This window comes from Aptenodytes patagonicus, chromosome 13 (genome assembly GCF_965638725.1).
Source record: "Aptenodytes patagonicus chromosome 13, bAptPat1.pri.cur, whole genome shotgun sequence".
In the NCBI taxonomy this organism is placed as follows: domain Eukaryota; kingdom Metazoa; phylum Chordata; class Aves; order Sphenisciformes; family Spheniscidae; genus Aptenodytes; species Aptenodytes patagonicus.
The window spans coordinates 10,918,556-10,932,711 of NC_134961.1; the positions used below are offsets into that span (position 1 = coordinate 10,918,556).

Sequence of the window (14,156 nt, forward strand, 5' to 3'; positions counted from 1 at the left end):
CTGTGGTATCATTCTGAGACATGGGATATTTGCATTAAGTGGAGTCCCACTGAGGTTCTAGATACTATCACAATACAAAAAATTATAATAGCACATTTAGTTAATTCTTTCCACTTCAGTTTTGCTTTTGCACTTGTCTTCACGGTGTATTCCGTACCGCTGCCCTGGCTTAGTTTAGCCAAGATGTAACACACCCATTTTCCTGTAGGAAGTGATGGGCTCTTGCTCTCCGGGCCAGGCGGGATGCCTGCAATTCTTACCTTCCTGGGTCTTGTCTGTGTCTCTAAATACTTGAAGCTGTGGTCAGGCGTCACTTATGGCTACTGATTACTGCTTCTTAAAATTCATCTGTGTCCGCAAGTAATTTAAAAAGCATTTTCCACATCTGTCCCTGGGTGCCCCAGCCCATCAAACTAAACCACCAATCTGGTTTTCCACAGCTGTCAATTTTGCTGGTCTCATTTCCACTCGATTGCAGGGAGGGAAGCAACAACTGCGCAGTGACCAGTTTTCCATTCTTTGTCTCGCAGCGAGCTGTCAGGATCTGGCGTGGTTTGCAGAGCCTCCTCTGTTTGAAGTTCATTTTTTTTTTCTTTCTGGCACTTCAGATGCTCTCGGGGGCCCCCGAGGTTGAGAACCAGGTTTGTCAGACAGAGAGGTCAGACAAGGGTTACCGATGCTATCGCTGAGAGGCGAACTGTCATCACCAGACTCGGAAATTATGAACAGGGTGCGGAGGGGGAGACCTCGGTAGCTGGTGCTGCTGCTGATCCAGACATACCTGGGAAGAGTGGCAGCTCCTGACAGCACTGAGGCTGTTTCGGGGCAGGGGTGGCCCCAGGAGAGGGGTGCAAATGGGAGCTGTCCCCAGAGGAGAGCACCCGGCAGCTTCTGCTGATGCCAAAGCCTGTTGACGTTGGTGGAAGGATTCCCGCTGCTTTGGTGGTCGTTGGATCAAGCCCCACCTGCACAATGCATGTAGGAAGAGGGACAATGTTTAATTCTTAGTTATATCATCGGACTTGAGTACACCAGCCTTTCCCATTTTCACCCTTTCATACATTTCTGAATGTTTTGACAGTGGAGGGTAAAATGTTTCTTCTCCTTTTCCTTTGTCTATCCCCACTTTCTGCCTCTGCTTCCAGCACTTACCAGTGCTCACTTGGAGAAGGAGGAATAGAGAAGTGTCTTTTTCTGTGGCAGACGCTGACATTTGCTTCTGTCTCCTCTGCCCAGCCTATAAGTGAATGCCATCTTTATTTCCCCTTTCTTCAGAAGATGAGTGTATCATCTTTATGCTGTACTCCGGCCCTGTAGATTTGACTAGCAGGCACCAGGCAGCCTTCGACATCCACGGGGAATCTACTCAGGCAGAAACGATGCGGGCTGTCATACAACAGTGTGGAATAAACCGCACAGTACCAAGGAAGACCCTGGAGTTCTTGAGTACCTGGGAAGGTTTTCAAGTCATTTATGTCACTGCAGGAGGAGTTAAAGATGAATTACTTATTTTTGTATTGGTAAAACTGCATCATATTTATTCACACCTAAATCTCCTTCAAAAACGCGTGCTGGAACGGCTACTTATGGTTTCTGTCTATGGTGATCAAGCACTATGTAAGCAGAAGATTTCTCAGTAATTTATCACACAATAAAATCTTACTAGAGTGGGAATGGCTGTGCTGGTGGCTGCATACACATTGATGGATTGTCTGCTCCAAAACACTTAAATCTTGTTAAAATAATAATATGAATAGGTTGCTCAGCAGTAACAATACATACAACACTGTACAGAATATAAACCAGGCTTACAGATAAATGCTCTTAGCATTAAAGAGGTCTTAACCTAAAAGGATGGGACCCACGAGGGGGACATTTTAAGTTTTATCCTACTTTGTAATTGTAAATTGCCTTCTAGCAGGGCCTCATTGGTAACAAGATATATATTGAATTAGCTAAACAGTTAATTGATGAAGCTCTGGCTTTAAAATAAGTGCCTGTAAATAATGGATACAATTCATCCACGGTGTCCAGTAACACCAGTGAAGTCAGTGAAATTACACCAGGATTGAATTTGATTCCTTCTGTCTTTGCTTATCAGGAATACAACTTGCCCAGACATTTTATGGGGAAACATTTGCCTTAGGCTGTTTATACTGGCTGTGCTTAAGATTTGGAAGGGGAGGGAAAAAAAAAAGAGCAGCTGTAGGAAGAAATCACAAAAATACTTTGTGTAATGTTCTACCTCCTTTTTTTCTCTCCTTTAATAACAGGGCAGCACGCTGAGAAAGCGGAAGATGTATGAAGAATTCCTGAGCAAGGTCTCCATTTTGGGTCAGTTGCCCTTTGGACTTGCGTGTTAGTTCCTCTGTTATACATGTTGGCGGAATGAATTTTGGTCTTTGATGGCACGATGAAAGCAATGGTGGTCAAACAGAAGGTCTCACGGTTGCATCGTTTCCGAAGGAATGAAAGTGTAAAGGGCCCTTTTTAGGACTTGTTTTTCTCATTCTTTAATATGCACTGAACATTTGTTGAAGGGCAAATCTTTCCTTAAATACGGGAGCAGGCACGCACTGGTAACCTTTTGGTAGCTGCTGTTGCAGTAGAGATCATATGGATAGAGGAGAAAGCAGTGCAGAGGTATGAATTTGTCATAAAGTCTAGTTACGTCCTTCCAGGTGACAGGTGAGAAGCTTTTTCCTGTGAGAATACTGTATTTATGCGCACTAAACAAACTAACCTCACAAATCAAAACAGACTGGTTTTTTTTTTTCTTCTGTGTATTTTACAGCCCCTGTCTCACATTCTTAAAACATCTGTTTAGCTTCTTGTCCTTGGATTTTGTTTCCCTTTGATTAATGTGATAGCCACGAAATTCGGACACGTTCTTGATGGCCTTCAGTAGGAAAAACAACAAACCCATAATGCCTGACCAATCAATCACTGTTAGGAGAACAAAAGCTTCTAATAAGGAGGACAGTGTTAGACAGTACAATGAAATGTTGATGCTGTAGGAGAAACATCATGTTTCTGCTGGGACTATTTTGAAAAAAAAAACCAAAAAAAACCCACTACAGGGTTAATTTGCTATATAATTAAAATACTTCTATTTCTATTTAAACAATTTTCTTGTTTACGGTATTCCTCTACCACTTGAGCTTATTTACCTGAAATATGAGAGTCTTAGTGAAAATATACTTGAACTTCTGGGAGGTGCTATGCATGAAATTTTCAATTACATTTGTATGCTTAAAGTAAGGACAAGTACATTGCTCACTTACTAATGAAGTTTTCATCATTTAAATGCCTTATTTTATGCTTAATTTAAATCTTCCTAAATTAAGAGCACAAATTATACCAAATTACAATGAGTATTTAAAGAAAAAAGGATCTCTGCACCTGCACTAATGAGAAGCAATTACAACAATGAGACATCTCAAAACAATTTCAGAGTAGAAAGGTTATTCAAAGATGCGCTTCCTTAAACATGCGGTTCGCAATATAATTATATCCTAGTTTGTAGTATGGCTTTTCGATCTCAGCAAAAAATGGGGTAGGACTTCAAGATTTGGACCATTTTTAAGTATGGCAAAGCACCAGCCAAAATAACGCATCATTTCAGGAGCGTCAGGAATTTAGGTGAAATGGCTAAGGATCTATTTCACATGTCTAAAAAGTAGATGACAGCTGGGAAACAGAAGGGTATTTTAGAAATCTCAGCCCAGCACTGAGAAGTCAACTTCACTTCATGCCTTTATGTGGTCAGAGCTCAGTGATTTCGTGGTGGAAAAACCTCTACCTGCTTCTGATATATATTTTTTCAAGGCTTGCGTAGTGTCTGTAGCTAGCCATATAACTGTAAGAGCAATTTTTTTTTTTTTTAATCTAAGGATTTTTTAGATTATCAGTAGCTGCTTATAGTGTAGTGAACAAGATACGAGAAAGCTAATTGTTTAAAATCTTTCTTCTGGAGTTTAATTAAATGTAAAGCCATGAATTGATACGTACAAATTAGAAATTGCAAAAAATTGCATATGGCCTATTTCATTTGATGCTTGACTTTAACTCTGCAACTAAAACTTTAGGAGTTTTATCATGTACAATCTTCTATATAATGCTCTATTTGCAAGAACCGTTAACCAATGTATTTGTAGTGGTACAATTCCCTTAGACAAAAGAGAGACACTTCGTGACTACAGTTAGAATTAGCTTTGAATTTTTCATAAAGCCAACTGAAGAAGAAGTTTCAAGAGACTCTTTCTTTTCATTGTTAATTACCGAGTTCTTTTTTTTTTTTTTAAATGAAAAAGTCTACTCTAGCCTGTATGAAAGAGTTTTACGCTTATTTTTAGCCAAACAGAGCACTTTTTGAATGTTGAATTGACAATATGGGCTTGGTCTTTGATATTAATGCTTCTGCAGCAAAAGCCACAAATACACCAGGAAAGTGCATTAGTGATTATAGGTGAGGAAAATATTAGAAGTAATCATTTCCCAAACAGCAACAGAAAGTGGCATAAAACCACGAAGACTTAGTTGTGTCAGGCAACTCAAAACTTACCTTTGGTGCATTGATCCCTTCGATCTGGTTTTGTTACCAGACTCAGCGTGCACGTCTGAGCTCAGCCAAAAGGCTTTTTAACTTTCAAAGAACAAGTCTTTCACCCTCACACAATACTTCTAAGCAATATTTTGAACAAAATGGGAAAACTAGAGTCTGAGAGAACAGCCCAGATCTAATCCTGGTGTCAGGAGCTGTGTCTTGACTTACCATAGTTCAATAAGTCATAATAAGTAAGAATCAGCAGAGCTCTAGTACATGAATTTTAGCCCAGCTTTTTGAGGCAGTGAAGGTTGTATCATTGTATTATCTGCTTCTTTTAATAACTTTTAAACCTGTCACTTCTTTCAGTCAAATCTGATAAAAGTACAGAAGTTCAAGTACAATTCATTGTCTTGAATTCTCATGCAAATGGGTAGAGGAGAGAGACACAGGCTGGCACCCCATCTCTCCCCGAAGGCAGGACGGGTAAAATTCATCCCTTAGCAAATGCAGGAGGAGGAAGGCAGCGGGGCAGTGAGCAGCCCTGGACTAGCCGCTGTGCAGGCTGTCTTTTGCCATGTAGGTATCACAGGGAAGTTGTGGCAGCTGCGGGTGGGTGATGGGACACAAAGGCACGGGAACCAGGCTGTATTGCTCCATTACTCATAAAACAGACCGGTAATATTTTCTTACTGAAGTTTACTTTGAAGTTTTAGAACTTTTCTCTCTAAGTGGGGGAGTGAAAAGAAGAACACTTTGTAAGCTATCCCACTGGCAAATGAAACAGAGGTGCCACTTCACTCATCCATACTGAGCCTCTGGTCCCACTGCCACCCATGCTACCAGGGTCTTGCCCTTGGCTTCAGTGGTGCGTGGTCTCACCCACGGGGGAAGAGTCATCTTTTAGATCGGCATTTTTGCATCGCTTATCTGCGGGCCATCGGTAACCAGCTGAGAGCAACTCTGATGAAAAGACAGTAGGACTTGTTCTGACATCTGGTGTAGGATGTGGTAAGAGAGGATCTTGGCGCTCCCGTATCGCTGGTATCTCCAAACAGCTCCTAGGCTGCTCCAATCCGCTGCAGCATCAGGGCAGTGCAGATCAGATCACAGGCATAGGGAACTGCAGCCAACTTTTCCTGTCCAACTTTTAAGATTATTATCTGGGTGATTACTAAAGTCTAAGACACAATGAATAAATACATTCATGTTTCCCAACTGGAGGTTCGTGCAAAGTGCCTGGATGAAAGAAATGTTTCTTTTATAACAGAACCAGGCATAGCAGAGCTGTCGGTTTAGATACAAATCTTCAGCCAAAGTTAGAGTCTTTTTATAATAAAGCTTTATGATCTTCAATATTTTAGAGTCCCTGGACAAATGGGAGCGGCTGACAGTGGCTGATGCGCTGGAACCTGTCCAGTTTGAAGATGGAGAAAAAATTGTTGTGCAGGGAGAGCCCGGTGATGACTTCTTCATTATTACAGAGGTAAGGTTGGCACCCTGATCAGCTCTGTCATTTCCTGTTAAAGATCAAGACTTTGTTTGAAAGACATTTGGGTTCAGTTTAATCTCTTACTTCAGCATAAATCTGAACTAACTCCACTCAAACCAGGAGAATGGCTCTAAATTCAAATGAATTCAGACACCAGTTCCATGGAAATGTCTTAAGTGGGATGATCCCTAATTTCCAGTAAATTGAAGACGCAGAGGAATTTTGAGGTGTGTCTAGTGCCTTTACTGTTTGAAGGTTTGTTTTCTACATGAGATTTTTCTTGTTTAAATTGCCAATACTTTAACAAGGCTGGCCAGCCACACAGTGCATTGATCATTGTTCCCAAAGGGACTTATAGGGGAAATCACAAACTGACGTCTGTAAACTGGAACAGGAGACCTGATCTGAAAATGGATAATTTGTTCTTTGTTTTGCCTTAAACTCAGTCCAAATGGCTGAGCCACTTTCTTGTTTACTCTCACACAGGCAGACAGATCTATCAGGCAGCTGAAAACGCTGACATCTTTTTGGGAGATTATCTGACACTTCAGTTCCACCATCTCACTTCTGCAAACAGATGCTGACGGGGTTTTTCCTCCCTGCCTGACATAAATATTTGGATCCTTGGTATCTCATACAGATACCTAGGCGCTGTGATATAACAAGTTATAAAAAGGCATTAGAGAGACTCAGACTAAGAATAACAAGACAGCATTAGGATCCGATTGTATATGTATTGAAGTAGGAGCTTTTCAATACCAGCTGTGAGTGTTCATACACAAATCTATAGACGGAATGACCAACATACGGCTCTGTGGTGACAGTTCAGTGCAAATCCCAGGCCAGATGTTACATGACCGCAATAAGGCCGTGGTGGCACAGGAGCTAGGAGGTAATCTGAATCCTTCATTGTGGTAGAAGGAGGGTCAGGTGGATGTAAGGAAGCTGGTATCATTGTGTTGCCTTGGGATCCAGTTGTATGTACGCAGAACACATCTCTGGCTCCATCAGGCTGCTGTGTTGTAATGTGATTTAGGAGGAAAGAGACCCTGCCCCGCTCAGGTGATAAAGGGCTTGTACAGCACCCATTGCAAATGGCTTAGAGGCCAACAGGTTTTTCTTTAATTGCTCCTTATCTGTGGATTTTTGGACAGGTGCCTCTGCCAAGGCAGCCAGAATTTGGTTCATTATCAATATCTGACACTTAAAATTCCATCCTTCTTTCCTCTTGAGTGTTGGAAATACGTATTTGATTTATGAACATAGTTTCTCTTCTGATGCTCACAGAATTGTCAGTGCAGACAACTGCACCTGTATATCACACAGTTAGACACTTAAGGAACTTTAAATATGTGACAAGTAGTGCCCCTTCAAAACACTGGTGTCAGAATAAAAAAGACTAGATACTAGATAGGGATTTCTTTTTGTTAATAAGATATTTAGTATGTAAGAAAAATTTAGGAAATATAACTTTTTTTCAGAAATAGGGAATTTTTATTTCTACTAGTGTTGCTAAGTGTGCTGTTATTCCTTGCCGCAGCATGAGACTAGGAAAACCTAATTTTCTTAGCCATTGAATCCCATGTGGAAAATTGGCAGCTTGCTTAAGAATTACCAAGGGCCTTTATTTTCCCCCTCTTGATGGAGCAGCTGTTACAACTTGAATGGGTAGAAAAGTATTAACCCTGCATACTGCATAATCATAAAGTATCTGCTCACCTCACCCTTCCACTATAAATCTAACATAGTTTCTCAGTTTGGAAATTGCCTATATTTTTCTACATTAAAGAATGAACATCCAGTATCAACTCTTTCTTGCGCTGCAGTAGTATTTGTGCCCGCTCACACATAGTTTAAGATTTGTATTTTAATCCTGATTTCACATGAGTTTACATCTTTGATGTTAAACTTTTCTGCAGGAGAGTTGATGCGAGCCGCCAGGAACACATTATTCTACAAACTGGTTGAAAGTAGTTTTGGCTGGTTTGTTGTCACAATATGTTGAAAAGTCATTAGCTTCTTTCATATGTTTTTTGATGTTCGTGGCCTTATAATCCAAAACACTCAAAATGCAGCCAACTTGTTTGGCTGCTATATATGCAGAAGCCATTTCATATATTGTCAAAATGCAGCCTCCTTTGGAGTACAGTATGTCCAGTAGTACAAAGCTAAACTTTGCCACACAATTTTTGGGCAAGGTACTCATTTTTTATAAACCATGTCATTCATGGCATGCCTTAGACAAATCAGTTACCAATTTACAAAGCTGTGGTGCACCAGCATCACAAATATGGGTTCCAAGTGGGATCTTGTGACTGCTATCATAAAAAGGTTCTCTAAGGCACCCAAGACTCCCACATGGATTTAAAATTGTTAGCACAGTTTTGTATGAATGTCATAAATAAATCATTCATTTCTGGTTAGCCTGCAACGCTGCATTCCTGTGCAACACCCCTTTGGGATACCATCTTTTAAGTATATTGGTCCTGCAGAAGGACATAGCCTATAAGCGAATTGACACCTTTAGGATTTGCAGACTGAAGTGCAACCATTAAACCCTTTTGAAAGGGAGACTTCTAGCCTAGGTGATGATCAGAACAGCAATTCCTGCTTTAAACCAGGATATCATCCTGGTCAGTATGGACAAGAATATTTAGTCTCCCCCTTCTGTCAAGCAAGTACATTCACCTTTTCTCCTTTTTTCTTGGTATAACCTTTTTTCCACGGCTTTCTGTCCACTGTCTTATCTCCAGTGTTGCACAGATTGTAGCAGGATGCAGGTTACTGAGGTGCAGGCTGTAGGCATAAAAATGCTACAGTGCCCCATGGAGAGCAAGGCTGCAGCAGGAGCTCAGCCAAATTATTAGAAAAACAGAAAAGTCACAGGAAACCAGGGCTTTTCAAGTTCACTGTTCACAAAGCTGTTTATGGTTCATTTTTTGTTAAGAAGTCTAATGAGAAAAGTATTACCCTGAGATTCCAGGACAGCTACAGTTTTTCTGCCATCCTAAATCTTCACAGGCACCAGCAAGATGTTTACTTGCAGTAGGTTGGGTGCTTTTCCATTTAAATCTCAAGCAGCCTTCAACAAGATTGAGTTTTAATATTTACAGGCTGTGATTTTTTCCAGAGATGATAGAATTATTTTAATGTTTATACCATACTCCTTAATTTGAAGATAGGATCAGAAGTGAATGTCTGCTACAAAAGCAAAGTAACTGCTTCTGTGAGATTGATTTACTGCACTTGAAGCTGGTAATTAAAAAAAAAGAAAAAAAGAAGCAGCCCTGCAGTTTCTGTATTTTCAGATATTTCCAGGTCTTATTTTCCCACTCTGGTTTTCACACAACAAACTCGGGCTTTCCCAGACCAGACAGATGTGGAATGTATCTGCTGGATTCCAAGGTCATGGAATTATCCCATATGAGATTCCTGGCACAGAGGTGAAAAACTTTAAGCACCATGAAACAATTGTTGCCATAAAGAATTACATTTTGGCAAGCGTAAATCATAACAGATGTACAGTTTCTAACAAATAAATTTGCAGTTGTATTGTTCACTGCCACACTGTGTACCCAGCAGTAGGGAGGATTTATTCATCTGACTTCAGATAACACAAATATTTTTAGCTAGCATTTTAAAGTGGTAGCTTGCAAAGGCATGTGAGCTTTGCAGAGTTAAACATCCCAGCAAATGTTAAGTCCCTTTAAATGAAATGCCAGTTGAATGGGGGCTGATTTTATTCCTGACTCGTGCTTTGCCACTGACTTCAGTTTGAACAGTAGTTCAAACTAGTGTAGTAGTGCTCTGGAACTAGAAAGAAATGAGGTTTTTGCTGTTGTCTAGGTTACTGAGAAAGGTAGTGACAATAGTATTAAAAATAGCGGTTATGATCATGTACCACTCTCCGAAGTTCAGCTTCGAACTTGGCTGAGTGGCACAGCACCTCGAAGAAAGTCCGTAAGGCAGCTGTCAAAAATGCGGGGACCTGCAGCCGTGAAGTGCCCTGCTGGGTTTTCCAGCTCCCACCCCGCCCCATGTCAGATCATTTGGATCTACTTGACACGACCGAGCACCATAGACGGCACACGGATATTGTCACGGGACTCCACCGACTGTGCTCAGGGAGTCTTGTAATCTCAGCTGCATACTGAGAGCTTGCTGAACTGCTGCCATATGGCCCTAATACTCCATAAAGTTTGACATGGCTTAAGAAAAATGCATGCACAGACACAAACTTACGCAGGTGTAGGAGGAGGGAACAGCAAAAGGTTTATAATGGTGCCACACTGCGCCCGAAGAGCACAGCTTGTAACTGTCCTCTAAATGTGCTCTCCGTAGCCTGTCGTCTCCTCGGAGGACAGTTTGGTTTAAGTGGTGCAGAAAGCAAAGAAATAAAACTGCATGAGAAGCAAAACATTTCCAATTAATAGTTGGTCGAGTTGCCCAGCAATAGCATGCAGCAGCCTAAAAATAAAAGCCCTAAAAATAGAAGATAATTCACAGGAGAAAATTCAAGGAGAAACGGACCCATTGTATCAAGTAGTTTCACATTAGTTTTTTGTTTTTAACTTTAAAAACTAGTATATTTAATTGTAGATTAGTGCTAAGTTACAGGAGGTACAGGTTGCACCCTCCTCTGCAACTCCTTTGTGAAAAGCACTTCAAAAAAGCTGGGGATTTGTGTTCTTTGTTATTATCCTGCTGGTTAGAGAGGAGGCAGAGTCAGGGCATCTGATTTTCAGTCTCACCTGTATTATCAGTCTAGTCTGTGGACAGAACGTTACCCTCCCTGTTTCCCCATAATCCTAATGACACTTCATAAAGGTGAGCAAAAGCTTAATGGGAAAAGTATCCGTCAGTGCTAAAACCAGGCAACAGGAATAGCAAAATTGGCAAATAAGAGAAACATTTTCATTGATAGAGCAGAAATCCTTCCAGAATTAATGCATAGAGCTGCCCGATTGACAAAAATAAATAAAATTAGTTGTTGGTGGTTATTTGTCCAGCACTATTCTTGGCTGATTACATTGAAAGCAGTCCTGTAATCCTCGGGGGGCTGCTAGCTTTCATGCTGCTGTTGACATTTCAAGTCAGGGCCACAAACTGGTCCAGTCTGGGCAGGATCCGCTGCGAGTTCTTGCTGAGAGTGTACTTGAGATACAGTCCTGTAGGTGAAATCAGTGTTTCCAGCCCCGCTGACACTCTTGGCACGCTATGGAGCGTCTCTGCACAAATGCAGTTCAAAGCCTTGTTAGGTGGAACAGTGTTTGTAAACTCTTCCTACCATGGTAACGTGCACCAACAGAGGAAGGTCCTCGGTCTAACTCAGAAGGGCGCTCCGTTCTTCACAGAATTGGGCCTTTTTGTAGGAAAAGTCGACTTGAGTCTTAAATTGCACAACAAGCATCTGAAGATTTATGATTTAAAAGCTCCTTAAGAAGGAAAAGAAAAAAGAAAAATAATAGCCCAATTGTTTCCTGCTCTAAATTGTTGCTCTGTGACTTTCTAACCTAAGAGAGACCCCTTTGGCTCCTACCCCTGCGACAGGCAGGAGAACTACAAAGTAAACTTCGTCCGTATGGTTAATGAAGTCACTGCCTTAGGCACACTCTGCTATCACACCTGATAATCTCTTTAAAAACACAGTGTGATTAATTATTAATTAGGAAGATGAATGTTGTCTAGAAAAGGCATTTCAAAGGCTACAATCCGAACTGCTCAGTGTTACCAGGATTTTGTTGATACCGAAAATGTTTGTCAAAGGCAGTCTACAGCGACTCCTAATATACCTAATAAACAAAATATACCGAATAAACACAGCCAGCCGTCACTGAGGGCGCTGTACTTTACTTATTTTTAACTGCAGAGACATTGTTTCCCATAGAGCTCGTACAGGAAAGGCAGATTCAATTTTCTTGCTATCACCTAGTTGTGCTGGAGCAATAGCATTTCCATTGGCCCTGCTTCAAAGTTCATCTGTGTTCGGGATGGCATTTTTAGTGGCCAGCTGACATCAAAGGTTGAACGTTAGGTGTGTGATTGGGTCCCATCCTGACTAGGGATGGAGGTGAAGTATTTTGCTGAGTCAAAGGGACTAAAACATCAGCTTAGTCCAGCTCTTGTTAAACTCAGTTCAACTTTGACTTCCGTGGGCAGTGGATCGGGCTGCACACACATGCAATATCCATATACATGCAATCCTGAGCATATCCTCATCTATCCTCTGTCAGAAAGGGACAGTGTTTCATAGGAAGCAACTGGCTGCTCCCCTTCTTCTTCCCGCCAGCCATGGAGGACCTCTCAGTGACTGCCGCTTTTGGCCCTTCCTTCCAACTCTTTCTCCAGCCCCACTAATAACCACCGCAATGCAGTCACCTACGGTAAATTCTGCAAAATCTGAAACCTCAGAAGTGATGTATGATGGAGCATTTTCTTAACAATTTTGTGAAACTTCAGATTAGCCAATATTTCTAGTCTATTTTAGAACTTTGCAGATTTTGTTCCTCGTTTGTGGCAGAAACCAGGACAACTGTATGTAAATTCTGTGAGTTGCTATGAACCCGGAGACTGGAGAATAATGTATAATAGTTTAAAAATGTACAGTTAAAAAAATACTGTCAAACCCAGTCATGACTCAATCTTGAGTCCACAATCAGAATTAAGTCCTGTTGCATCATCCTTCTCCAACACCATGAAGATTGTCTAGCTTTTATATTATGAAAATAAAACTTTTTTAAAAAGAAGTCTGATGGGTAGGAAACCAATGTAAAAGCAATGTACGCAGCCAATATTTTGTTATGGAAAAAAATTCTCACCTGGATCAGCATATCCATGGAGTATGACCACATAATTTTGAGAGTCGTAATGACTGTGGTATATAGTATAGGTAGCCTTTTAACCAGCTCATTTTATCTTAGCTACTTATCTGTCTTACATGAACATCTCATGAACTTCACGGGGTTTATCCTCACTACACCTGTGCGATGAGGTGCATGAAGCAACCTCCACATTGCATGTTGTGGTCTGAAGCACAGGCACAAGAATTAAGATAGTTCTTCATTCCTGCTGAAGACAATCGACAGTAATTAGGCACCTTGAAGGTCTGGACCTTCATGATTTCGCTCGCAGAAGGTCTAAGGCAGAGAAGCAGTGTTAGCCCTATGGACAGAATCCCAGGCTAATACATCAACTGACCATCCTTTTGCCTTTATGTTAAATTTTACCACCCAAAAATGATGGGTGTTATTTTTTTAACTGCAGGTTATGTGGAAGTCACTTGCACTTTGTATTGCTGACTGAAATTTGTTTATTTCTTCCCTTGTTTTTGTATAGAAGTCTTTCATAAATCAAAGGTTGGCAAATAATAAAAATCCAAGATTATTTACTGGCTAAAGGAATATTTGCAGTGTCTTTGGCTACATAGTTCAAAGGATTTGTCTCCTCTTGGAAAGTAGCCCTAGAACTGCTGATCTTTAGCTGTAACATAAAAGCCGTCCCAGGAATGATGCTACCAGCAGTCCCAAAGGGCTAAAATGGCAGCTGAGGAGTGATATGCTAGTGGTCTTCCAGGACGTTGCGACTGAGAACATTGCTTATGCCAGCATCATGAGGTACATGCAGGACTTGCTGTGTTACTCTGTGTCGCTGGGATGTTGGTAAACTTAGGTCTTGAATCCAAACCAGCGGGAGGATGCAGCATAGCCATACTATTCTCAAAGGCTTAAAAGTAGTTTTCATAACCTCTCTTTTGCACATGCTATACCCAGCGCAAAAAAATGTGTATGAATGTTTCCCCAGTTCACTTTTGACATGACAACTTGTGTAGGAGTCTTCAGTCTCATTCAGCTGTAATTTAAAACATCTGATTTGTAAACCCATAAAATTGAAGTTTATGCTGGAAATACAGACACACCCTGGCCTCTTACCACTATAGGATACGTGGAAAACTGGGAGATCGTTTGGTGTGCAGAGAAGTAAAACCTGAAGTTAGTAATTGGCAGTTTCATTCTTAATATATACATGCTCCATTTGAATTTTCATAAAAATCAGAGTGCTAGATTTTCTCCATCTTCAAAACAGCCCGTGACTTTGTATTTAGCTAATACTTGCTTTACG

General features: G+C 41.0%; 1 protein-coding gene across 2 annotated transcripts in view; it reads left to right on the plus strand.

Moving 5' to 3' along the window:
* Window positions 1-14,156, plus strand: part of PRKAR1B (protein kinase cAMP-dependent type I regulatory subunit beta) — a 103,105-nt gene that overhangs the window by 76,245 nt on the left and 12,704 nt on the right. For both annotated transcript variants that reach the window (XM_076350799.1, XM_076350800.1), the window contains exons 8-9: window positions 2,274-2,334; window positions 5,911-6,032. In XM_076350799.1, coding sequence (XP_076206914.1) covers window positions 2,274-2,334; window positions 5,911-6,032 — 183 coding nt within the window. The remainder of the gene's footprint in view (window positions 1-2,273; window positions 2,335-5,910; window positions 6,033-14,156) is intronic.